The following is a 26,945-nucleotide window of genomic DNA, read 5'->3' as shown; positions in this document are numbered from 1 at the left end:
TTATAGGGTTTCGTTACCTTTCATTGCAGTGGACGGATACCTAAAGTAGCTTTGATGGCACGATCTTACCTACCAAGCAAGGTTTCAGAGATAGTTTCAATTTGGAGAAATGACCTGAACAAGGTTAGACTTTTGCAGTGTTTTTCTTGATTCATGAACACGATGCTTTTCTTTCAAGTGAAATGTATATATGAGATGTAGAAGTCATACCAAAGGAAAATTGTTATGTCTTCTACTTTATCGACCAATTGAATTGAAACAACGAAAGATTTTTGCATATATTTGGCTATTCCAAGTATTTTTAATTTTGTACTTTTAATTTGCAATATGGCAGGTCAATAAAAAAGCTGCAGAATCATTGGCCGATCCGCAAGTGTGTCCTAATTTGTTTGAGGACTGGTAGGTTTCTCTTGCCCTTGAGTCTAAAGATGCAAAAAATAGGTGTCCACCCTTCATTTCACTGTTCAGCATCAGGGCCATGAAAAAATCTACTTTTTAGCGCTGCAGTAGATATGACCATAATTACTGACTGGCAAGAAATTTTGCTTATTTGTTGGATGATTGTGGATTGCTTTGTTGTCTTTTGCAGGGGCATTCATCCTCCTGTTGACGTGAGATGTGAACGAACATTCGTCTTTCTATTTTTTTGGGCTTTTTCTAACCCATAAATTTCTTTTGAGTCAACCAAATAGTCCCAGCTTGCAACTTATGCTGTGTGGTATTATTGTCTGAAAAATTAAGTATGCATGTATATTTTATGTGTGTGCCCGTGCACACCTCTGCATGATGTTAATCTCTGTGGGTCATCTATATATATATGTAGACATATCTGTGTGTGTGTGTGGAATGCAACATATTGGATTTAGGTTATACTGTGCATAGTTTTATTGTCTGTTTTTATCTGCGCTATACCATTTCTATGCAGGCTCTGAAAGTTATTCATGAGATTTATAAGCATTTTCCATAATTTAAGCTGTCTGTTTTGGGTTCTTTTTCATTAGGTCATTAGCTACTGAATGATGGAGAAATGAGTACCATGCCACTGATTTTGGGTTCTTTTAATAATTTTCTGATTTTGGCGTTTTGCAGGTAGTGTTGATGTACTGATTTTCTGGGATTTTTTTGTCCTTGCAGGATTTTTGGTCTTTGAAATGGGTACATGTTGTTTTTAACGTTTTGGTTCTCGTGTGTTCCGCTCTTCGTTGCTTCGTGATTCTGATTTTTCAGTGTTGGGTAATGGAAATTTGTAAAAATAGTCGTAGTTTTTTGAGAAAGTTGGCATTTTTAGTTATATTTTCTGTTTAATCCCAACTGTGAGATTGGAAAATAATTGAAATGATGGTTTTGTATAAAAACACCTCTCAATTTTTTTTCTGGGATTTAAAAGCATCTTTTCCCGATTGTTTACAAGGGTTATGTTCTCTATAATTGGTTCACCTAATTTTGATTAGTTTTAAGTTTTGTCCTTTAAGTTTTGTCTTCTGTGCTGTACTGAGAGATTTCTGTTGGCCTTTCGGATTTCGGCATGGTAATGTTCACTTATTTGTCTAATTAGATTGCATATGGCTTCGATTCTTTATTTAATTGTTCTGTTTGTGTTCGGGAGTGATGATCTAAATTTTATATGTTTGGAATTATTCACTTAACACCAATTTGTTACATTCAGGTCTCCACCCCACATTTCACAAGTTCAAATTCCATAGAAGTCGGTTCTGCAGATTGTGTCTGCAATTAGATCAGAGATCAACTGCTCTTTTGTTATCATGCGGAAGATTGCTTTTGGGAAGGATCTGAAGCAGTTCCTCTCTGTATGTTTACTCTCTCCATGTTTATTGCCATATAGCTCTGTCTTTTCTAATTGATGGTGTTCATGTTACACTGCGATTCATGATGATGATTTAATTGTTCTCGACTTGTAATTGTTTGTAAATAATGTGGCATATTTGAATAGCAATCCGTGTTCATATGAAAGGGATGGCATATCATGTTGCTGACTTAATTGTTTATGTTTTTCATATTTGCAATGGTGTTATGATCGATTAGGTGATTGCTGACCTGTGACTTTGTTTGGAGCTCAAATTTTGTGAGTATTACATTGGATTGTATTGCACTTGGTTTGATGTTGTTTTGGTCGACAATGTAGGGATAGGAGAAACAAAGAGGATAACACTTATAATTGCCCCTCCCCATCGGCCTTCTTTAAATTTGGATCACAAGAAGGGAGCAACATAGGTATTGATCATGGTGTTTCCTTGTTAATTTGGAAATGGTTAATGTAAATAATTGGACAAAAGAGCCAAACAAACCCTTTTCTCTCAAATCGAGATGATGATGTGGTCGACGGCCACCAGCCCCAACTCAAGAGTTTGGCCTTCTGTATAATCGGATTATAGGATAATTTTATTTTAGTCCATTTCTTTTTTTCCTTTATATAAGTGCAGATGTTGTGATGTTTTGAATGTGTGTATAAAAAGAAAAACTTACCAGGTACTTCAATTTTCTATTTTATTAATTATTGTCTGGTTTGAAATGTTGTATTGAGAGAGAGAGAGAGACCAACTGTCCTTGAGAAACAAGTTTACATTGTGAGAATTTGCAGGTTGCAACTTTGATTGGTTATTATATTTGATTGAGTTAAACTTGGATTTCTGGATTTTGACTTTTTCGTTTGTTTCTCTGTTGCAGAGTTGGCTTCATTTCATTCCAGTAACTCTCTAAATAGATCCAAGAACTCACTAAATAGGTAGTCAAGAAGAATTCAGTGTTGCCTTCCTTTTTTGCCTGCTGTTTACTCTCTTCCTGGTTGCACTCTCACCGCTTATGTTGCTCACCACTTCATCTCTTCTGTTGCTTACAATCATCACAAGAAAACTCGAACCCTCAAACCAACATATTCATTTCTACAGTTTCTCTCACAATTAATCTAACCTTGAAACCAACAAATTGCAGAAATCCTCAACTGTTGGATTCTGTTGAGATGGGCAGAATTTGAGTGGTGTCTTCAAAGTCGACCGACACCTGGACTGCAACATCATCTTCACTCACCCCAGCGTCAGCAGATTCCACCTCCAAATCCTCTCCGATCCTTATTCCCCAAAGCTCTCCGTCTGATTTGTCATCAGGTAAGAATTTGGGGTTTTTGTTTGGCATTTGATTCAAGTTTTCTTTGCATTAAATAAGAAAACAACCTCAAGCCCTCAAATCAATAAATCAAATTCTACAAGTTCTCTCACTTGTAAGTCTTAATCTAACCCTAAAACCAACATAACAATTTCGAAATCTCCTCAGAGTTTTCCAACAATTCCGGTCAGGTTGGCGTTGATGTTGGTCTTAAACTATTCCTCAGCATGTCAGGTGCCTTCTATTTCATGTAAGATCTGCTTCAAATTTTTTATTTAATATAATTGGGTTTTAGTTATTTTTTCGTAGGTTTTCTAGTGTTTGTGTAAATTCTCATCTGATCGATGATTTTTTTGTTATCATGGGCTGAAAAGTGTGTAATAGGGTTATGAGGTAGAAGACTGTTTGGGGATGGTGGTGGGTTCTCTGAGTATGACTGGGATGTTGACAAATTGGAGCTCTTCTGGGGCCATATCCATTTGGATTTGCAGGGTCTGATTGGAGGAAAAGAAACGAAAAAAATTTTGGGTTTTGGATTGATGTGATGTTTGATTTTATTTAATTTTTGTTCCTGCATGTTTGGGTTTTTTTTTTTTTTTTTTAAATTTTTGCATGTCTTAATTTTTGAATTAACACTATTTGTTTTGTTAATTGCAGGTTTATAGTGTTTGCTTGATAAAGACGGAGAATAGTACTGTCCAAATGAATAGGAAGACCTCGAAAACTCGTTGATGTGTTGCTTTCCTTAATGCATAAAGACGGAAAAAAGGGGCAAGTTGCGAAAAGGCCAAAGAAAAAAAAAAAAAAAAAAAAAAAAAAAGAAACAGAGATTGGTACTTTTCATGCATTCGAGTCACCAAGTTTTATAATGTATATACATGTATTTTCCATTTGGTGAATTCCAAAAAATAAGAGCGTTTCTGTACACTATTACTCTTTATAGGTAGGCATAAATGAAAGCGTCTCTGTATACTATTACTCTTTTGTATGCAGGGCAAGTGGAGATGGCAATTGTTGTGGTTCATACAATCCCTCCTTTTTATTTAGAGCAAGTGGAGATGGCTGTTTGAATAAAAAGAAGAATTTGGCCAGGTAATTCAGCTTTCCAATAACTGGCATTTGGTTATTTAAATGTTTATGCAGAGAGAGATGAGTTATGTACTTTGATTTCCTTACATTCTCACTAAATGTTACCCAATTTAAAATTGTCTCTCACATGAAAGTTTGATTTTGACAAGATGTGTGTTTTTGAAATTGTAGTGTCATGTTGGCATTATTGCTTATTTATGAATGCAAGTCTATTTCACATCTATCTAATATCTTTAACTTTGATCTTCACATTATTCAGTGTTCACTAATGCCTTTAATTGTTCTCTGTTTTACATCTAACTGATGACACCACTTCTACTACACAAGCTCAAGAGAAAAATATATCAGCTTTTGACTCAAATTCCAACTATGCCTTATCACTCTGAATATCAAAGCAACCCCAAGCAATTCTGGAATAATTTTTACGAGTAAAACAATACATTATGTATAACTTAACCTCAAATTATTCATTTCACAAACATTCGCATCAAATCCTTAGTTTTTTATTGCTCGAAGTTCCATACCACTCAATGTTTACCAACACTTTTCATTTTCCACTATTTAACATCTATATACTAATCATTTTCCCAATCGCTGGGTGTACGTAAATAGCAAAAGAAATATCAAACGCAATATCGTAAAAAGAAGTTGTCTTCTGTGTTACTAAGGTGTTTTGGTTCAATTGAGTTACGAGGGACCGATCTTGATTCTTCACTATATGCCTGAAATTTTCAAAAAAAACAACTTGGGAGCTCAAGTTTGAATTTTTTTGCTATTTAGTAGTCAATTTGTAGCACAGTGGAAATATGTGGAATGATGTTTTTGCCTTTCAATTTTAATTGGCAATCTGCTGCCAATTTAAACCTTTTCAGAGTGTTCGCCACCGGAGGTTATGCAGCTGTGCAGAGTCACACAGTGGAACTTGGATTACCCAAAGCACAGCAAGCAGGTTGATTGGTATATTTTCTCACTTTTACCATTTTTAGAATTTAGATTAGTGATAAATTAATTCGAATCATGTGGCGTGATATTTCCACTCTGTTACAGACCATGGTTATGATAAATTAATTCGAATCATGCAGAATGATATTTCCATAATTAGCCACCTTTGTTGTGGTTTTGTTGATCATACTCAAGGGAGACTTTTCTACTTTTTATTTTCTTCTCATAGGGTTTATATTCTGCGAAGTGATATTTTAACTATTTATATGTATCTATTTGTCATCTATTTTTTTTATGTAAATTCACTATAAGAGATTAATGAAATTAACTGATAAGAATATGAAATTGAGAAGTCGCTTCTCTAAAACCAATTTTTTTTTTTTTTAATTTACCATCAGCTATCTCTCTCTCTGCAATAAACCGTTACACGAGTTTGTTGGCAATGTGTGCTACTTCCCATTTAATCTGCATTGACATAACAAAATTTTGGTTCTTTTGAATTAATGATTGTTTCAGGGGAATCAATTCTTGTGTACAACTTAAACTTCCAATGGTGTTGTGTGCATTTTTATCAACAATAAAAAGATTTTTCTCTGTATTGCAAACAAGTCTTCTTATAATTAAAATATTTGAAATCCCTGGTCTGTAATCCTCTTGATTCATGGTTTTAACGCCTCCTGATGAAATAACTACAACGTCGTCACTTCTTTCATCAGAAAAGACTTAAACATTCTACCCATTGTTGAGTTTCTTTAACGAGTTTCACCCATTTGTCATAAAATGAGGTGACTTCATACCTTCTCAAAGTGCTGTCGGAATATGATATGATACTTGATTCTTTTTCTTTTTTTCCCACGAGTCTCAATTTGTATTTGAAACAATATGTAATAAACTTACCAGCTCTTCATCGCTATCATACTTTTACAGGTTTTGTTTTAAGGTTCTGATTGGTAAAGCAAAAGCTCCTACCAATTTAACGGAGTGGACTAAGAATTCGGGCCTTTTATTAATGACATATCATAGACCACTTTAAAGGTAAATCCAGATGTATCGCTATGCAATTTAGTTTTTACTTTTAGCATGTTCCGAGTGACCTTTGAATTTACATGCTTAGTTGTTTTCGTTGTACTATTCTGGTAGGTATGCGCGTATAACTATTATGTTTATCCCCATTCTCTGATGGTGTTTGCTGCATTGTTGCTACACAATCTCAGATGATTCCAATGCTGGACATCAAAGAAATTTCGACCATTTTTTTCCTTTATTTATTTATTTATCTGCATATTATTTTGGTTTGTTGAAATTTCGACTATAGTTTGCTTTGCGCTGGACGTAAAAGGTTTTTTTTCAATGATTATATATAGCTTCAGTAGTGGGTTTCTTTGGTTCATGTCGTACATGGTGGTTAACCATGTTTTTCACGGTGGATCACCTTCTTTGATTGGTGGAGCATGAGTTATAGCAGGGGGAGAGAAAGGGTTAATTGGTATTCTTCCTGTTCAAGATGCTGCCGAGGCAGCAACAGTGGACTCTGTGTTGTCTCTAGGTGATTTTTGCTTATTTCTCCATTTGTTACGGATGAGTGGATGCCTATGATTACGTGAAAGTGAAATCTAAGAGGTTTTTTTATTGTTATTGTTGGGATTTTGCCTAATTTTAGGAATGGGAAGTGATTCTGGTGAACGAAGCTCTAGAGTTCAAGTTTGTACTCATCTCTCATTCTTCTTCTCTCTCCTTCTCTACTGGAAAATCCAGTCTTTCATCTTCCTCGGCTCTTCCTTTCTCTCCGCTCCCCGTATCTCTCTCCTTGGAGCCTACAAACCAAGTCGTGACGGTCGACAAGCTTCAAACATGCTGGACGCGTACTGGAGAAGGGACAGTTCTGTCCGTTGCGGAGACGGGGGAGTATGGGGGTAGGGAAGAGGATTTTCGGCAGGGAGATATGGGTTTAGGGAGAAAGAGTAAGGGAGAAGTATGGGGTAGGCTGATTTCCAGGGATTTCCTTTCACCCCTTCACTCACCACGAACCCATCTTTCTCTTCGTTTCTCCCACCCTCAAATCTTCCGTTTTCCCTCTCTCAAAATACCCACCAAGGAAACCCTGCTTTTGGTTTATTTTGGGATTTTGTTTGTGCTCTCGATTTTCAGACGAGGGGCCCATTGGTTGAGATTTGGATTTCTCCCCTTTTTGTCGAAGCGCACAAATTGTGTTTCAGTGGGATCGGTCTCGAATAGCTGCGTGCGTCTACTCTTTTCAAGGTATGGTGTTCGCCGATGGCATGTTTTAGTGTGTTTCTGTTTTTTTTTTTTTTTTCTTTGTTTTATATTTCTAATTTATCTTTTGCTGCTTGACAATGGTGATTGTAAGTTTTAGTTTGGATGTTTTTCTGATTTTGGGTTGGTCAGTGCTTTTGGGTTGCTTGAGAAAATGTGATCCCATGTTTTTGATTGAGTGAAATAATTAAGAGATAGAAAAGAGTGGAGAATTAGTGTCAAGAGTAGTCATGAAAAAAATGAGGAAAAAAAGGGGTTAAGTGAGCAGCCAAAAGAGAAAAAATGAGGAAAAAAAAGGCTTAATATGGGGAGTAGGCAGAAGAGAAAAGCAAGAGGGGGGAGACAGAACAGGAACAAGGTGTGGTTTTGTTGTTAGTTTTATCCAAATTTTTGATTTGGAATTTGATTTGAAGCTTATTTGTTATTAGTTTAGTCTAATTAGTATTGGTTTATCTAGGTTTGTAGCTAATTTAATGTTAATGTTGATCTAGACGTTTTAATTTGTTGTGAACTTATATGGGTTTCGTTTTTTTAATTGTTATTTTACAGTTGCTAGGGATGACTTTGGCTTTTATATTGGTTTGGGTAATTTTTTTTTTTAGTTTCATTTGAAGATTTAGTGTCATTATACACCTTTGCACCACTGTTTGTTCTGCTTTTCTCGGTTTGTGTATATAGTTTTGGTGGAATTGGACTGTTCGTTTTTAACTTAATTAAACTGTTTGAGACTTAATTGAATGAAAGTTTGGTTTGGCCACGATGAGGTGTTTGGTGTTGGGTGTATGATCCTTTGGTCCAATGGAGATGTGTAATTCCCATTAAGCTTTCATCTTGCTGTAAATTTAGGTGTTTTCTCTCTGTGTTCGTCCATCTGCTTATACTTTTCAAATGTTGGTTCATCTTAAGCAAATATTGATATGCTTAACTACCCTGCTTCTTTCTCGTGGTCCTTAAACATGTGCTAGTTTGTATGTTTCTGATGGATTATACTATTGGGAACTTAGTTTTTTATTTATTTTTTCATGTTTGTTGGGTTTGTTGTTTTCGGAAAATTATTGAAACTCTGTAATTTGTATATAGAGTGCTAAATGAGTATATGATTAATGGGTTGAATTTTGTTTTCAAAAGGATTGTTACATGTTTTTTTGTCAATTTGGCTATGATAGTAAGATTACTTCATCGAACAGTGTAATTGTTGTGGCATGTGAATGTCAAATTTGTTCTTAATTTAATTTTGGAAAGAAATGTGCTTAACTGTAGTGCTATATGATGAAGCTAGCATCCTTAGAGGTTGGGAGCTCAATTAGTGCACCGTTAGTTGTGCAAATGTCTGAATATTGGTGCTTTTCCAGGAAACAATGCTTTTTGCTTTCTAGAACCGTTTGGAGAGTGCACGACTTGAGGATCTCAGGCCCAAGGTAAAAGGTTAAAATCTCTGGCTTCCTTTACTGATGTAAGCTTGCATGAAAGAGAGAAACAATAACAAAAAAAATTTCTGAACCCCCATTTGGTTTTGTTTAATTGTCTATTTAGGGTGTTTTTTGGTTTTGCTTGGGGGGTTCAGATTTCATTTGGGTTTATATGTGATTTCCAGTCGATTATTTTGTTTTATTAGTTGCAGATCATTTTTACTATGGAAGTTTGAATCTTTGTGATTGTTTCAGTGTAGTTCTTGGGTACACACACATTTATCCAATAAATAAGTTCAAGACATTGTTTTCAGGGGAAAGACAGAAGTCTCAGGCAGCGGTCTCTCTGTAATCATCGCCGGGAAAATATCATGGTCATTTTGAGTTCAAATTTAGACAACATGTGGTAACCGTTTCTTTTCCGATTACTTTCATTTGTTTATTTGTGAATCAATAACTTTTTTAGGAATAATGAATGTCACAATTGCTGATAAATGATACTTTGTTCGGAGATTGAACTGTAGGTCTGTGCAATATATCCATATATGGATCAATGCTATGGACTATTCTCAACCTATGGACCTCAAATTTCAGTGCGTCTTCCATCATTTCTCCTACCTCACTGTATGTAGCTATTACATTTGCAATCATATTAATTCATTGAAAAAAATATTTATATTTCTCTATAAAATATACTATCATTTCCTTGTTGGTACATTAAAATGGAAATATGAAAGGTAGAACCGATCATCGCTGGGCTCTCTCTTTCCACTGTGTTGTTTGCTTTACCTATCATTTTTACTTTTCTGTTTCGCAGCTCTCTGACAAATATCTTATTATGCCGCTCTCGATCTCGCCCGAGGGTGGTGCAAGTCGATTCGATGCTACGAGGCACTTTGTTTAGGGCTATTTGAGAGAGAGAGGTGTTGGGTGTTTGAGGCAAGGGGTTTCAGGGATTAGGTTTGGGTGGGGTTTCAAGGATTAGATTTTGGTGGTATTTGAATAATTAGGTTTGGGTTTTTGTTTATGCAATTGGCAGAGATGGGGGGTCCAAGATAGGATTAGGAGATTTGATTTAGGGTTTGCAATGTTGGATTTATTCCGATCTAAATCACCCTTAAATAGTCTACAACATATAATAGGAATGTAATATTGGAGATTAATGTAGATATTGTGATTTGATTTCCTAAATATATCAATCTTATATTAGGTGTCTTGTAATACAAGTAAGATTGATGGAGTCCTTGATTTTATGTGATTATGACAACTAACTGATACGCTAAAAAAGTGGGATTTGGGATTCTTTTATGGATGGAACCTTAATGCCTAAGCCAATATAAATACTAAGGTCCCTGCAAACCCTAGATACACAACAAACGCTTCCCATAAAGTAGTTGTTTCTGGCTAGGTGCTTTGTAGAAGACTTTGGTGTTGCCGCATCCTACATCATCTCTGCTTGGTATTCAATGGCTATTGCTTCACGATCAGGTCAATCAACTCCTTGTTTGTGTTTTAATTATATAACCACATAAAGTTTACATGTGGTATCAGAGCCTCTGGTTATATAAATAAAACCGATTAGGTTTAATATTGGATTACATAATATTCTCATGAACTGCGTGTGTTTAATCCAATTTGTGATTGCATATGCTTGGCAACACCACCACGCCGGACCTCCTTGAAAACGGGATCAGTTTGTTCCGCATATAATTGCATATACTTGGCATATTAATATGATATGTACAGCACATATTTTTCACCAGTTCCTATTTGGTCTTAGAGACCGAAATTATTAGTTAAATAAAACGATTACATAATTGGATAATCTGTTTCTGCGAGTAGTGTCTCTTGAGTTCAAGTTTTGCTTCCACCGCCACCATCCTTCAAACCCAAACGTGGGCCTTTATTTTAATTGAAGCGATTAATGATGATATTGAATTAACTATAATAAAGAAAGATTGAAATAGTTAGTTCATTATTTTATTGAATTAGTTTTAATTGGAAGACCTGGTACTTTAGGCTTCCTATTTCAATGTTCATGTTAATGTTTTGGTTCAATTGAAATAATCATGTGTTCTAACTTTGCACTGGAGAATTTTTGAGATGATCAGTGAGCCCAATGAGGAGGTTCATACATACATCGGCATATGAGATCCTGTATGTTTTTTCCTTTTGATCTTATGATTAGAAAGGATTAGTTAAATATAAAAGAAAGCAGAATAAGATGGAGGTCGGTTAAAGAGTGGATAAAGCCAACGAACTGTGTCGAGGCATAAAGACACTGTCGTCCAATGGAAGACAGGTCATGGACGTCACCTCCCAAGGCATGTGCAGCCTTGCGGAGAATCACATCTCCTTGGAATCACATATTCTGCTATCAGATATATCACTCTTAAATTGGTACACTAATAATTGTTGAATGGTAGGTTTTCAAGAACTTCAAGCTTGCTTTCTTGCATTAAGTTCTTATAAAGAAGGATTGGAACAGTTTGTTCGTCTTTACTAAATTAATCATGACTGAAAGAATATGGCATGCTTTAAGTTTTCTATTTTGACTTTCACGCTAATGGTTTTGGTTGAATAAATTTAACGATCAGATACAACCACTTTCGGCTAATGTCGTTGTCAATTTTGTAAGCATATGAAAATATATACTTTTGTTCTGACCTTGCCAAGGAATACTGATGAAGTGTCTCAACTCAGCAAAAGCTCGGTAAAGTCCTCTATCAAAGCAAACGGTGTTGATCATTATATATGTCAAGTACGAATTAGTCGATCATACATATGGTTAGTTTTGATTATTAAGTTTTTGAACTTTATAATTATAACAAAGAGAAAATATATGCTTTAAACATGATAAATTCTTATATGCATATGAAAGGCATACCGAGAAGCATATATGTAAATATGCACAACTTATTTTACTTGTTTTGAGACTATATTCTGTCAAAATAGTCTGGGTGTTTCGGAACCAGTACATGAGTAAGTCTATTGCTCTGTTTTTTCATGGGTAACATAAATTCATGGAAATATTTTCAATCAGTTGTGTTACATGATAATGTGTAGGAAATATACATTGACCGAATGTAATAGCCATGTCATTGGTTGTTGTTGGAAATAATCAATATGGATTAAAATTTTAAGTTTTGCAAACATGTAGTCATATGGCATATTTCCTTTTAAGGGGATTGGATTGTCCTATATTGCTTGAGATGATCCTATGCAAAGACACAAATATATGATAAATCTGGCAGATTAGCACTAATAATGCGGTAAAATTATTGTTATGTCCAGAATATATACACTATGTACTCGTACTTGAGTATGACTGGGGATTAATTCAAGTAATGTTTAAAGTCATATTAACTCCATAAGGAATCTGCATGACTAACCAAAATTAGTTTTGTCTACAATTTTGCTTTCTTATCTCAGTATAGTCATTTAATTTTACATGACTAGTTAAATTGATGCATAATTTGTGGATTGACTGAGAGTGACAGAAAGCATCCGGTGGCAAGAACAAGAACATTATACAAATGAATGAGGTTTGTAGTAATTATGTGACAATTCTCATTTGTATTTTATCTATTTATATGAGAATTGTGGTTGGTCATGTGATTATATATATGTTTATAAAGAAGTGGTGAACATATGAAGGCATGAGGTATGTATTTCATTCAAAGTATGTGACTTAGTTGATAAGCATAAGTTTTCAAACTTGTATATAGTTTGTTAGTTTTTCCTATGCCTAAAGAATTTAAACAATGCTTTGATCAGTCAATTTTTATGTGCCATAAGGGGAGAAGAAAAGAAATTATTCAAGGCTAATGTATGGCATGTATTGGAGATATTTCTTTTGGAAGAAAAGAATTTTGGTTGTTCCTCTACTTAATTTGGTATTTACAAGGCTAATGCATGATTTTGATGTTAATGTTTTAGGAGTCTTGTACTACGGAAAGAAAGGTACAAAAGAAGGAATCCGTTTGACTTAAGAGAGCATTTAGGTGATATCACAATTTGGCTTTTGAATTAAAGCCACTGTATTGTTTAAAGTGTTTCTATTTTGAATCCATTAGCTCCATCATGTTTTCTCATGTGTGTTGATATCCTTGTGGTGGAAGATTGATATTACAGTTCTTATACAACTTGATCTATATGTGATTAATCTCCTTCCAAGTATGTTGTTAGGTTTTTTTTTTGAGATTAATTATTGGATATCAAAGGGAGTCATGAAGGAGATTATTAAATTAAGGCCATTTGTTGGCAAAAACTCGAAGCTTGAATCAGGTTATCATAATTTTGTCACTTACAGCTATTTAATTCATGTGACGTTTGTATTGTTTCAGGCTGGAGATGATCAATGTCTTGTCAACTAAGCAAGCTATAGCGGCTTAGTTGATGCTGGGACTGTGGTTTTAAGTTACTTCGATCAACATTGCATTTTAATTAGAATAAAAGGGATAATCTTCTTGCCCGTAGGTGTGGATCGTTTCTTTTGTTTTAATTAAGATGGCATAGTATGGGTTTTATTTCATAGGAGTTTGTGAAAGCTTCATCTTGCCCGTAGGTGTTGAAGTTTTTTATGAAGATAACTCTTGTGACATATAATCCAGTACTAGAAACTAATTAATTTGCTTGCCCGTAGGTGTAAATTAATCTAGTTTCATGAAGTTTATTGGGGATAAAATTCCATGCCATCAATTACAAAATCCCACTATGAGCCCCCATAATAGGTTGTGGTTTTAAGGATGGAAATCGGTTGCATCATGACGTATATTGTGTCTCTTCATGAGACTTGTTGATGCAAAGTATTGGACCCATGAAGGTTAATCAAGGATTGCTAAGGTACGCATTGTTTAAGTCTTATGCTTGTATATCTTTTCAATTTGAACTATGATGTCGGTTTAGAGGATGAAATTTGACTACTAGAGTTTCCTTTGGACATCAAAATTGAAATGATATGAAATTGAGTTTGTTATGGATGTATAAATGCATGATAGATGCACATAATTGTTTCTGGCAGATTGCGTGTCTTGATTTAAATCGGGTGAATGACACGTCTAATGGTCGCCAAATGTTCTGAAGTTTTGATATGTTCAACATATATATGTCTACTATGTGTCTGCAAATTTTCGTAAATTTTTTCCATGTAGTGTAATTATGGTGATTTTACTAGTAGCCTATGCTCGTACAGACAGTTTTGCTGGCAGATTGTTTTTGTTTTTTGAGACGTCACTTTAGACAATTATTGTGACCTAAAATGGCTCTATATTTTTATTTTATGAAGATTTGTATGTCTATTTTGATCTGTAAAATTTTGGTAGCAATTAAGCTTGTAAATTAATTATGATAAATTCTAAAGTAAGTGTAACTCATTGCTGAAATTCTGTTTGATAACTTTATGTTGGTTGTGATGTCTATTTAATTATGTCTAAAATATGAAGCAAATTTGTTTAGGTACATCCTTGAAAGAATATATGAATGAGTGTTTGCCCAAGTGGGAGAAATAGTGAAAGAAAATTGGGCTTCACACTCATTAACTTAATTGCAGTAAGTGTATAAACTCTAAAAGTTTAGTGGGAGTTGTTCTAAAGTTTTGAGCATTAAGTGAACTTGCAAAAAAATGTTATTCTATCTTCCATGAATATGTGTTTTGGTTGATGAAATTAGAATTATGACATGACTCGAATGACAATATAATATGTTTAAGTTGTAGAATGAGTACTTGGAAAGAATTTTGAGGCTCATGGGGACTTAGCACAAATATGGAATTATTAATGCAAATAAGATGGTTGTGGGATGCATGGTTTTGTATAAACAGCGATGAATGTCTTAGTTTTACCTTTCATTGAGATTATGCTATTTAAGGTGTTAAGGAAAAGAAAGACAATTTGTAGTGATATGCATTCACTGACTAAGTAAGGGTGTTCCCACAAGCATATTTCAAAAGTATGATTTAAGTTGTGATTTGCAAATTAAGTGACGATGTTGCAAATCAGTGGGAGCTTGAGTTTCATGTAATTAATGCCTTACATTTCCAGATGACCTATAAGGCATGTATGGTTGATTGAATCCATTTATTCAGTTTAATCTCCGGTTGGATTCATGTAGTCACATGTTTATGTGTTGGTCAATTATCAGATAACGATATATCTGATATCCAATAAAGCAAATTGCATTTTAAGTCATAAGGGAATGATTAATTCTTTTGGTTCGACTTAAAATGGCATGACATGATTTATATGTTGTATTAGTTGTGTGGGTTTTTTCATCTTGCTCATAAGTGTTGAAAATTTTCTCACGAAAGTAATTGATATGGTATATGAACCAGAGTCAAAAACATATTAATTCATCTTGCTCGTAGGTGTTGAATTAATTATGTTTTATGAAGTTTTGTTTGCAACTGCAGTAGAAGTTTGCATTAAAGAGGACTTGAGATGATAAAAGTTGAGACACATTCAAGTAATTAAAGTTCATCTCTGCAATCATAATTTGACGGTGTTTCATGTGTATGAGGATTTTAGCATGTGTGATTATGAAGGTTTTTGACACACCCCGACCGAGATCAGGGCGTGCTGGCCGTCACGTGAAGGTGACGTAGCCAAGTGCACAGTGCGGAAGCTAATAAAGTAGTAATGTAAAAGTACAAATAATTAAAAACTAGCATACATAAGGTCAAAGTAAGAAGTGCTAGCGTAAGTGAGACACAATTTTAGAGCAGAAACCCTAAGCAGTCCAAACTAAAATAGCGTTACAACAGTGCACCCAAAGGTGAACATACGCTGGTGATCGTCTATCAGAAATGCCGGGAAAGCCCTCTGGAAAACCACCAAACCAACTGAACAGCTAGAACCTGGAGGGGCGCAAAACAAAAGCGTGAGTGGGCAAAAACAAAGCTTTTCGAAAACCATTTCAAAACAATATTCTAACCCCTTGCCGTAAAACCTGTATACTTCCCAGAAAATAAACATATGCACGTATACATAGATATGCCAATCATGCTCAAGAATATGCCATATCAAATCTCACGACTAAATGTAAGTACTCAGGCATAAATCACATCAATAATATATAATCTGGCAGCTGGAGTCACCTAACGTGACCTGTACGGCTGCATCTAGAGCTCAAATCATAATCTCAATAACTAAACCTGCCCACGAGTCGGAACCACCTATAGTGGTCTGTACGACAGGCCTGGGTGTAATATATATGAACGCTCTAGTGCTACGATCACGTGAAGGCTGTGCGAATAATCGCGGGTCACCTACGAGTCGAAACCACCTAAAGTGGTATGTACGACAGGGCTGTGCACCTAACTTGGATCCAAGTTGAGCGTGTGGTGAGAGAGGTGAACATCACGTGAAGGACTGTGCCCTACTCTGGGCGGGAGCACTAACACCGGGGGCGCAGGTTATGAGCTCTCTAAGTATCTTTAATCACTACTGAATGCAAATATGAAATAACACTTACCCGGCACTTACCTGTGCATCCACAGCACCAATTATGCATACGAACAAATATATGTATGTACATGAATGCAACTAATCATGCATAACGACCAACAATATGAAAATGGCATATAACGAGAAAACATTCATATTAATTCTGGGCAAATATAAGTATATAGGTATATACGGAAAACCAAAAGCCCACTCACTGGTAAGTGGAAGGGTCGTAGCCCCCCTGCCTCGAGTGACCACGCTCGTCCTCGGGATACGTCTCACCTATATGCGAAAATACTATAAAAACGTTAATTTTAAAGCACATAACCTTCCTTTCGTAACAATTTCTCATACATTGCTCAAAATGGACAATTGAATATACCAACGTGCTCTACACAACCTTAGGATCACACCCAAATTTTTAGAAAAATTTTCCACCGCCGCACGCGCCCCCACGCGCCGGCCAAGCGCATGCACGTGCCTGGCACACTGACGGCGTCAATTGACGCCGTTAGGAATATTCCGTTAGTTCTAACGGAATCCGTTAACGGCGTCAGGAATATTCCGTCAGACTTGACGGAATATTCCGTCTCCTTCCCAGGCGAGACTCCGGCGACGTCGCCGGCGCCGGAAAATCGCGAAACCTGTAAACTTCGTTTTCTCTGCCATTTTTCAACCACTTTTTATGATTTTTGAACCAAAATGACGCCTAAGACTAGGGGAACACAACCAACCAACTTTTAAGGGACAAAAACTACGAAATCTTACTTGTCACCAACTCCAACTCCGGCCAACTTCGAATATGGCGATTCCGACGTCCAAATTCACCAAACGGACATCACCGAGACTCCTTGGGACCTTAACGAGTTACCTACGAGCTCCATTTTCCTTAAAACGTAAGTATTTACGTTAGCATGAATAGTAACCAAAACGGACCTCGTCGAATCGACGTGAAAACAGCGATAATCTTACTTGAAAATGGTACAGCTGCACTCCCACGAGCCTCACGAGCTCGGAAATGCACTTGGTTCCTTCGATCTGTGCAAATTTGAGTGAGTTGTGTGTGTGTCCGTACGTGTTCAAAGAGAAAGGGAAGAAATGGGAGCACGGGAGAGAGACAGGGAGAGGGACAGGGGAGCTGGGAGAGTGACAGTGTGAATGTGTGGCCCAACACATGCCAACACCACCCAAAACAACCAATAATGTAACGAAACAAGCTAGGGGTAAAAGTGTCTTTTCACACGTACGTTTTCGATAATTTCGGGACGGGATGTCACAACCTACCCACCTTAATAGAATTTCGTCCCGAAATTCAAAACAACCAAATACCACCCCTAGTGACCAAAGAACAATCTAGGATACAAATCCCTCATCCGATCTTCTGTCTCCCACGTAGCTTCCTCCACGGAATGATTCCTCCACAAAACTTTCACTAAGCTCATCATCTTGTTCCTTAGAACCTTTTCCTTCCAATCTAAAATCGTCACTGGTTCCTCGTCATAAGTCAAATCCGGATTAATTTCTAAGGGTTGTGGAGGTATCACGTGAGACGGATCAGCAACATAATGTCGAAGCATGGACACGTGAAACACGTTATGCACTCTAGCCAACTCCGGAGGCAACTCCAACCGGTAATCTACCTTACCAACTCGCTCTGTGACCATGTACGGTTCGATGTACCTGGGACTCAACTTGCCTTTCTTACCAAACCGCACAACACCTCTCCACGGTGAAAGCTTCAGAAATACCCAATCGCCAACCTCATACACTCTGTCCGTAGCATGCCGATCTGCTAAACTCTTCTGCCTATCCTGGGCTGCTTTCAGGTTAGACTTAATTACCTGAACATTTTGAGTAATCTCCTCAACAATCTCTGGACCCACTAAGACTCTTTCTCCAACCTCTGACCAACACAACGGTGTGCGACAAGCTTTACCATATAATGCCTCAAATGGCGCCATGCCAATACTCGAATGAAAGCTGTTGTTGTAGGCAAATTCCATCAAATCCAACCGTTGGTGCCAAGCATCACCAAACTGCAACACCGAAGTTCGCAACATATCCTCCAAAGTCTGAATAGTTCTCTCGGACTGTCCGTCTGTCTGAGGATGATACGCCGTGCTGTAAAGTAGTCTCGTACCCAAAGCTTCTTGAAAAGCCACCCAAAACTTAGATGTAAATCGTGGATCACAATCCGAGACAATACTCACCGGGACACCATGGTACTTCACAATCTTCGAAATGAACAACTCCACTAATCGGCCCAAGGAATACTTCTCCCTCACTGGAATGAAATGCGCTGACTTAGTGAGCCGATCAACGATCACCCAAATGCCATCAAAATCGTTATGTGTACGCGGAAGCTTGTACACAAAATCCAGGGTAATATTTTCCCATTTCCACTCTGGAACGGGAAGCGGCTGCAACAACCCAAACGGCTTCTTCCTTTCAGCTTTAACTTGCTGACAAACAGTGCACCTACTCACATACTCAGCTAACTCCCTCTTCATACCCGGTCAATAATAAAATGGTCGAATGGTATGATACATTTTAGTAGCTCCTGGATGCATGGCATAAGCCAAGATATGTGCTTCATCGAGAATTTCCTTCTTTAAATCCAAACTATTTGGTACGAACATCCTTCCCTCTTGCATCAACATGCCATCCGAATCCCGAACTCTGAGGTCTCTTCTCCTCCCTCGATCTCGAGCTTGAATTAGTTCTTGAGTCTGCTCATCAGTTACCTGAGCTGCAAGCACCCGATCCACTAAGATTGGCCTAACTTGAAAATTAGCAAGTAAAGCCACATCTCGATCTTCTGCTTCTAGCCTCACTCCCGTGGAACGCAAGTTCGCCAAAAGGGGAATACGACTTGCATACAACGCATTAATGCGGCCCTGAGACTTCCTGCTAAGTGCATCAGCAACTACATTTGCACGACCAGGGTGATAATCAATCGTACAATCATAATCGCTGAGCAACTCCATCCACCTCCGTTGACGAAGATTAAGTTCCTTCAGAGTAAAAAGATACTGAAGACTCTTGTGATCTGTAAAGATCCTACATTTCTCTCCATAAAGGTAGTGTCTCCATAACTTCAACGCAAAAATAATAGCAGCCAACTCCAAATCGTGTGTAGGGTAATTCGACTCATGAGGTTTCAATTGTCGCGAAGCATAAGCAATCACCCTACCATGCTGCATTAACACACATCCCAGACCACTCAAGGAAGCATCACTATAAACCTCGAAATCACCACTGTCGCCCGGGAGTGCCAAAATCGGTGCATGAGTGAGACAGTGCTTCAACTGCTGAAAACTCTGCTCACATTTATCATCCCACTCAAATTTGACATCCTTCCTCGTCAATCTCGTCAGTGGTAAAGCAATCACCGAAAAATCCTTAACAAACCGTCAATAATAACCTGCTAAACCAAGGAAACTCCTCACCTCCGTGATGGTTCGCAGTTGCTCCCAATTCTCCACAGCTGCCACCTTCTGAGGGTCCACCAAAATACCCTGAGCAAAAATAACGTGCCCCAGAAATGCAACTTGGTCTAACCAAAACTGGCACTTGCTAAACTTAGCATATAATTGGTGTTCCTTCAACCTCTTCAACACCAAAGTAAGATGTCGAACATGCTCCGCCTTCGACTTTGAATACACCAGAATATCGTCGATGAAAACAATAACAAACCTATTCAAATATGGCTGGAATACTCGGTTCATTAAATCCATGAAAGCAGCTGGTGCATTCGTCAAACCAAATGGCATAACCAGAAACTCGTAATGACCATAACGAGTCCTGAACGCCGTCTTAGGAACATCCTCCCTACTAATCTTCAGCTGATAATAACCAGACCTCAAGTCAATCTTGGAGAATACACACGCACCCCGAAGCTGATCAAACAAATCATCGATACGTGGTAATGGATAACGATTTTTAATCGTTACTCGATTCAATTGCCTGTAGTCAATACACAGCCTCAAAGTTCCGTCTTTCTTCCTCACGAACAATACTGGAGCTCCCCACGGTGAAGTACTAGGCTAAATAAAACCCTTATCCACTAATTCTTTCAACTGAACTTTCAATTCCCTTAACTCAGCAGGTGCCATACGATAAGGAGTCAAGGAAATAGGATTAGTACCTGGAAGCAACTCAATAGTAAACTCCATGTCCCAATCTGGTGGTAAACCAGGCAAATCCTTGGGAAAAACATCAGAAAAGTGTCTGACTACCCTCACATCCTCAACTCTACTAGGAACGGCCTCATCCAACACCACATGAGCTAAGTACCCCTAGCAGCCTTTAGACAACAACCTTTTCGCTCTCATAACAGAAATAACGCCATGTCTAACCCCACTCTGCTCACCCACAAAAGTAACCACAGGTAGTCCAGGACGATGAAACGTAACTGTTTTCCCGTAACAATCAATATTGGCACGATAGAAATGCAACCAATCTGTGCCCAGAATCACATCAAAGTCAACAATATCTAATGGGATAAGATCAGCTGGCATAACAATGCCCTCAACTAACACTGGACACCCCGGGTACACATGATCTATAATACATCTCTCCCTTCTAGGCATAGCCAACTCTAACTCATACCCTAGAGGTGTGGGGCGAGGTTGCGTCACTTGAGCAAATGTATGAGAAATCACAGAATCTGTAGCACCACAATCAACTAATACTCTAGCAAAATAACCAAGTATATTCAACGTACCCATGATCAAATCCGGATTATTCTGAGTATCCTGCAGCGAGATGTTATGAATACGCCCCTGGGTCTGCTGTCGTCCACCGCGACCTCTGCTCGTCTGACCACCACGACTCTGAGTACCACGCCCCTGACTGGGCTGACCAGACTACCTCGAAGACCCTGCACTACTCGAAGCAATCTTTCCCTGCTGGAACTGTCCTCCCTGAAACCACTGAGAACCGCCTGCTGGAGCTGGAGGATACGGCATATAACGGCTAGAATACTGAGGATAACCGTCCTGGGAATAGGGGTCCTGGGGATACTGATACTGTCCCGGGGCATAAGGAACAGCATCACCCTGATAGTGATAGGCACCACCTCGACCTGCCTACCCATAACTACCCGGACCCTGAATTTGCTGAATTGGCGCAGGTGGCGGCAAGAAAGTCTGCTGCGGCTTCTGCTGCTGACTCTGGGGATAATTCGCAGCTCGATGTCCCATCTGCCCACAAGTAAAACAACCATTGCTGCCACGCCTACACTCGCCAAAATGCCGATTATTACACCTGCGGCAAAGTGGGGCCCTACCTTGGCCACCATCACCCTGTCTCTGGCCTCGAGCACCACCAGCAAACTTACCCCCACGTCCCTGACCAGTGGCGCTGAAACCACCGCTAGAAGAGCTAGAACTAGTACCACCCCTCTTGAAGTTCTGAGTTTGACGAGGCCCGATCGACGCTTGACCTTTACCCTTAACATCTTTCTTCTGATTACCGTTCTTCTCTTCCTCATCGCTCTCGCTCAACATGTTTTCAGAGTCCTCAACCCTCAGCAGAACCTCATAAAAATCCTGGTAAGTATCACAATGAGTAGTAGTCGCCATCGAACGCCACTTCTTCTTAGTACCTAAGCAAAAACGACGAAGCATCTCCGCCAGATTACCAGCAATCTCCGGGTGGTAGCGAGACAAGTCAGTGAACTTCCGATAGTACTCATTCGTTGTCATCTTCCTCTGTTCCAACTCAGTAAATTCCTGCTTCTTACGATCAATATACTCAGGGGGCACAAACCTTCTCTTGAATAACTTAATGAAAACATTCCAATCCGTCTTCTGAGCTAGAGTCAAACGACGAAGTTCCTGCTCCCACCAGGCCGCAGACTCCGAACCCAGAAACCACGAGGTCGTCTCAACCCACTTCTCAACTGGAAGATTCCCCTGACTATTCAGAACACGAAAAGTCTTCTCAATCTGCTCTAACCATCGCTCTGCACCCTCATGACCTTCAATACCCTCAAACTTATCCAATTTCAAGTTATACATAGTCTCCAGAGGAGTCCTCTGGGGAGGGCGAATCGCCGACTGAATGGCTGAAGCGATAGCTTCCCCCAGCTGAGCAATATCGGGGAAACTAGGCTCATCAGAGCGACGTGGTTCCCGACGAGGCGGCATAGTTCTGACAGAAGGCACCAAAACCATTAGAAAACTCACAAAAGACACAGGACTGCCAAACCTAGGCTCTGATACCAAACTGACACACCCCGACCGAGATCAGGGCGTGCTGGCCGTCACGTGAAGGTGACGTAGCCAAGTGCACAGTGCGGAAGCTAATAAAGTAGTAATGTAAAAGTACAAATAATTAAAAACTAGCATACATAAGGTCAAAGTAAGAAGTGCTAGCGTAAGTGAGACACAATTTCAGAGTAGAAACCCTAAGCAGTCCAAACTAAAATAGCGTTACAACAGTGCACCCAAAGGTGAACATAAGCTGGTGATCGTCTGTCAGAAATGCCGGGAAAGCCCTCTGGGAAACCACCAAACCAACTGAACAGCTAGAACCTGGAGGGGCGCAAAAGAAAAGCGTGAGTGGGCAAAAACAAAGCTTTTCGAAAACCATTTCAAAACAATATTCTAACCCCTCGCCGTAAAACCTGTATACTTCCCAGAAAATAAACATATGCACGTATACATAGATATGCCAATCATGCTCAAGAATATGCCATATCAAATCTCACGACTAAATGTAAGTACTCAGGCATAAATCACATCAATAATATATAATCTGGCAGCTGGAGTCACCTAACGTGACCTGTACGGCTGCATCTAGAGCTCAAATCACAATCTCAATAACTAAACCTGCCCACGAGTCGAAACCACCTATAGTGGTCTGTACGATAGGCCTGGGTGTAATATATATGAACGCTCTAGTGCTACGATCACGTGAAGGCTGTGCGAATAATCGCGGGTCACCTACGAGTCGGAACCACCTAAAGTGGTCTGTACGACAGGGTTGTGCACCTAACTTGGATCCAAGTTGAGCGTGTGGTGCGGGAGGTGAACATCACGTGAAGGACTGTGCCCTACTCTGGGCCGGAGCACTAACACCGGGGGCGCAGGTTATGAGCTCTCTAAGTATCTTTAATCACTACTGAATGCAAATATGAAATAACACTTACCCGGCACTTACCTGTGCATCCACAGCACCAATTATGCATACGAACAAATATATGTATGTATATGAATGCAACTAATCATGCATAACAACCAACAATATGAAAATGGCATATAACGAGTAAACATTCATATTAATTCTGGGCAAATATAAGTATATAGGTATATACGGAAAACCAAAAGCCCACTCACTGGTAAGTGGAAGGGTCGTAGCCCCCCTGCCTCGAGTGACCACGCTCGTCCTCGAGATACGTCTCACCTATATGCGAAAATACTATAAAAACGTTAATTTTAAAGCACATAACCTTCCTTTCGTAACAATTTCTCATACATTGCTCAAAATGGACAATTGAATATACCAACGTGCTCTACACAACCTCAGGATCACACCCAAATTTTTAGAAAAATTTTCCACTGCCGCACGCGCCCCCACGCGCCGGCCAAGGCACGGCCACACGCGCCGCCCACGCGCAGGCACGTGCCTGGCACACTGACGGCGTCAACTGACGCCGTTAGGAATATTCCGTTAGTTCTAACGGAATCCGTTAACGGCGTCAGGAATATTCCGTCAGACTTGACGGAATATTCCGTCTCCTTCCCCGGCGAGACTCTGGCGACGTCGCCGGCGCCGGAAAATCGCAAAACCTGCAAACTTCGTTTTCTCTGCCATTTTTCAACCAATTTTTATGATTTTTGAACCAAAATGACGCCTAAGACTAGGGGAACACAACCAACCAACTTTTAAGGGACAAAAACTACGAAATCTTACCTGTCACCAACTCCAACTCCGGCCAACTTCGAATATGGCGATTCCGACGTCCAAATTCACCAAACGAACCTCACCGAGACTCCTTGGGACCTCAACGAGTTACCTACGAGCTCCATTTTCCTTAACACGTAAGTATTTACGTTAGCATGAATAGTAACCAAAACGGACCTCGTCGAATCGACGTGAAAACGGCGATAATCTTACCTGAAAATGGTACAGCTGCACTCCCATGAGCCTCACGAGCTCGGAAATGCACTTGGTTCCTTCGATTTGTGCAAATTTGAGTGAGTTGTGTGTGTGTCCGTACGTGTTCAAAGAGAAAGGGAAGAAATGGGAGCACGGGAGAGAGACAGGGAGAGGGACAGGGGAGCTAGGAGAGTGACAGTGTGAATGTGTGGCCCAACACATGCCAACACCACCCAAAACAACCAATAATGTAACGAAACAAGCTAGGGGTAAAAGTGTCTTTTCACACGTACGTTTTCGATAATTTCAGGACGGGATGTCACAGTTTTGGGTTGTGTCAACCTTACAACCTTGTTAGTTCCATGTTGAAAGACTTATTTGACAGAAACTTGTATCAAGTATAGGATGTTATCACAACTACATGGCCATTAAAGTGACATTAATCTCCAATTTCAAGTATAAACATAAATATTATATGTGTAGACCAGTGGGAGAATGTTGGATTTATTCCGATGTAAATCACCCTTGAATGGTCTACAACATATAATATGAATGTAATATTGGAGATTAATGTAGATATTGTGATTTGATTTCCTAAATATATCAGTCTTATATTAGGTGTCTTGTAATACAAGTAAGATTGATGGAGTCCTTGATTTTATGTGATTATGATAACTAACTGATAGGCTAAAAAAGTGGGATTTGGGATTCTTTTATGGATGGAACCTTAATGCCTTAGCCAATATAAATACTAAGGTCCCTGCAAACCCTAGATACACAACAAACGCTTCCCATAAAGTAGTTGTATCCGGCTAGGTGTTTTGTAGAAGACTTTGGTGTTGCCGCATCCTACATCATCTCTTCTTGGTATTCAATGGCTATTGCTTCACGATCAGGTCAGTCAACTCCTTGTTTGTGTTTTAATTATATAACCACATAAAGTTTACATGCAGAGTCAGAGATCGGGGGTGTCCAAGAGAGATGTGGGAGGATTTAGGCGAGGGATTTCAGGGATTTGGTTTAGGGTTTGTTTTCTGCGATTTGCAAAGATAGACAAATGGGACAAGGGTGAGAGAGATGGGAGGATTTTCTGCAAGGGTTGAAGGGAACGAAAGGGAGGTATGGGTATGGGTTTGTTGTGATGGGGTTTAGTAATTTTCAATATTCTTGGACTCTTTTTAATCTGCAAAATCAAATTACCCATGGAATTTATAACATGCAATCAGTTTCTTTTTAGTTGAGTTCAAATAATGTTGATTGCGCTGTTATAAAGCTCTTTTTTATAGTTAGGTTGAGAATCATATTGACAGATTCTTTATTTAGTTGGTCCAATTTGTAATAGATGAGATTGTTTTGTTTGATGTTTCAATCAAAATTTGATCTTTTTTTGTGTGAAATTATAATGGAATTGCAAATCAAGTATATCTTAGATTCTTAGTTGCATACTCACCTTCCCACAACTATTATATTGTCTCTTGGTTGGGTGGATTTTTATAATTTCCTGGATCCACGATTACAATGCTTTTTATAATTTCCTAGATCTATTCTTTTTATTCGTTCATGATTATGTTGATTTTTTTTTCTTTTTCAGGTTAAATGTGTCTTATTCATGTAGTCAAGGCTGGTGCATTAAAGTCCCACAGCAACACGCGGGCAGTAGCGAAGCCAGCATGGGGTCATTGGTTGTCATTGACCCCAATAACTTTAAAAACTCTATGTATATTTGCTTGTATATTGTATTTGACCACAACAAACAACTAAGGCAAACTAAATTACGACCTCCTCGTCCCACTTCTTCTCTTTTCTTCTATCATATTTGTCTTCTTTTTCTCTCTTCTTGTATGAAATCATTTAGTTGAAAAGCATTGAAAGTCTTTAACATTACTCCACGGTATCTTACATCCACCCTCGACAAGCCTGTACAAGTAATAGTAGTCGTCGACATATGTTTATATAAAGTTTTGGCATGTGTTGGCAAGAATTCGCAGGTGCCTGTTAGATGCTCGACAAAATGACCCAATGAAGCTTTTTGGTTGATATTATGACCCCGTTATTTGAAAATCCTGGCTACACAACTGTGCACGGGCATATTTTCTAGTACATACTATTTCTAGAAATATACCAAAGTAACTCACACTATTTTTGAAATTAAACTAAAATAACACATTATATTTCTAGAACTACTAGAAAATTACTCACTATTTATGAAATAATCGCAAAAAAAATTAAAAAATAAATAAATTTGATATAAAATCTCAGCTTAGTCCCTGTATATCTTTGAATCTTATGAGGCAAGGTCCAAAAGAAACAACAATATGTAATAAATTCAAAATTAACTGTACGAGTTCGAGGATGATGCTATAAAGATGACCGTAACTTTACTTATAACTTATATATAGATGCCTCCCCAGTTCCCAATTGCAAATTACGGTGGTCAAAATCATAATTGATATATTAGGGTCGAAAAAAAAAAATGAGGGGCCAGTTGTAAATAATAAATCACCCATCAGTCGACATGCATCAGGCCATACACGATATGCATAATTTACGACTTTTTACCTTG

General features: G+C 38.5%; 1 protein-coding gene and 2 long non-coding RNA genes across 17 annotated transcripts; all 3 read left to right on the top strand.

Moving 5' to 3' along the window:
- Window positions 1-2,454, top strand: LOC125479081 (coatomer subunit beta'-1-like). 10 transcript variants are annotated; one of them, XM_048588113.1, is made up of 6 exons: window positions 5-123; window positions 335-399; window positions 590-611; window positions 1,135-1,155; window positions 1,667-1,808; window positions 2,144-2,454. In XM_048588113.1, the coding sequence occupies exons 1-5, from the start codon at window positions 55-57 to the stop codon at window positions 1,733-1,735; spliced, it is 246 nt and encodes an 81-aa protein (XP_048444070.1). In that variant the 5' UTR covers window positions 5-54; the 3' UTR covers window positions 1,736-1,808; window positions 2,144-2,454. The 10 variants fall into 10 exon arrangements, 4 of the variants coding, with proteins under 4 accessions (XP_048444068.1, XP_048444070.1, XP_048444069.1 ...); XM_048588112.1 differs by having other exon boundaries at window positions 6-123; window positions 1,135-1,233; XR_007259793.1 differs by having other exon boundaries at window positions 14-123; window positions 1,090-1,155.
- Window position 2,455: 1 nt separating this feature from the next.
- On the top strand, window positions 2,456-5,166 carry LOC125479082. Of its 2 annotated transcripts, none has more exons than XR_007259796.1 (7): window positions 2,456-2,487; window positions 2,686-2,743; window positions 2,950-3,122; window positions 3,289-3,370; window positions 3,778-3,953; window positions 4,114-4,212; window positions 5,082-5,166. It is a non-coding gene; the product is annotated as an uncharacterized LOC125479082 (long non-coding RNA). The 2 variants fall into 2 exon arrangements; XR_007259797.1 differs by having other exon boundaries at window positions 3,778-3,990.
- A 1,392-nt stretch (window positions 5,167-6,558) lies between these two features.
- On the top strand, window positions 6,559-26,139 carry LOC125479079. Of its 5 annotated transcripts, none has more exons than XR_007259784.1 (5): window positions 6,559-7,410; window positions 8,778-8,850; window positions 9,090-9,240; window positions 9,359-9,458; window positions 25,974-26,139. It is a non-coding gene; the product is annotated as an uncharacterized LOC125479079 (long non-coding RNA). The 5 variants fall into 5 exon arrangements; XR_007259782.1 differs by lacking the exon at window positions 25,974-26,139 and adding an exon at window positions 9,652-10,962; XR_007259781.1 differs by lacking the exon at window positions 25,974-26,139 and adding an exon at window positions 9,652-10,962 and having other exon boundaries at window positions 9,347-9,458.
- The last annotated feature ends 806 nt before the right edge of the window (window positions 26,140-26,945 follow it).

The sequence above is a fragment of a genome, unplaced genomic scaffold (genome assembly GCF_019419815.1).
Source record: "Pyrus x bretschneideri cultivar Hongxiangsu unplaced genomic scaffold, Pyrus_bretschneideri_v1 Contig273, whole genome shotgun sequence".
In the NCBI taxonomy this organism is placed as follows: Eukaryota; Viridiplantae; Streptophyta; class Magnoliopsida; order Rosales; family Rosaceae; genus Pyrus; species Pyrus x bretschneideri.
Note: the sequence above shows the minus strand (reverse complement) of the source record. Positions and strands in the feature narration are given on the sequence as shown.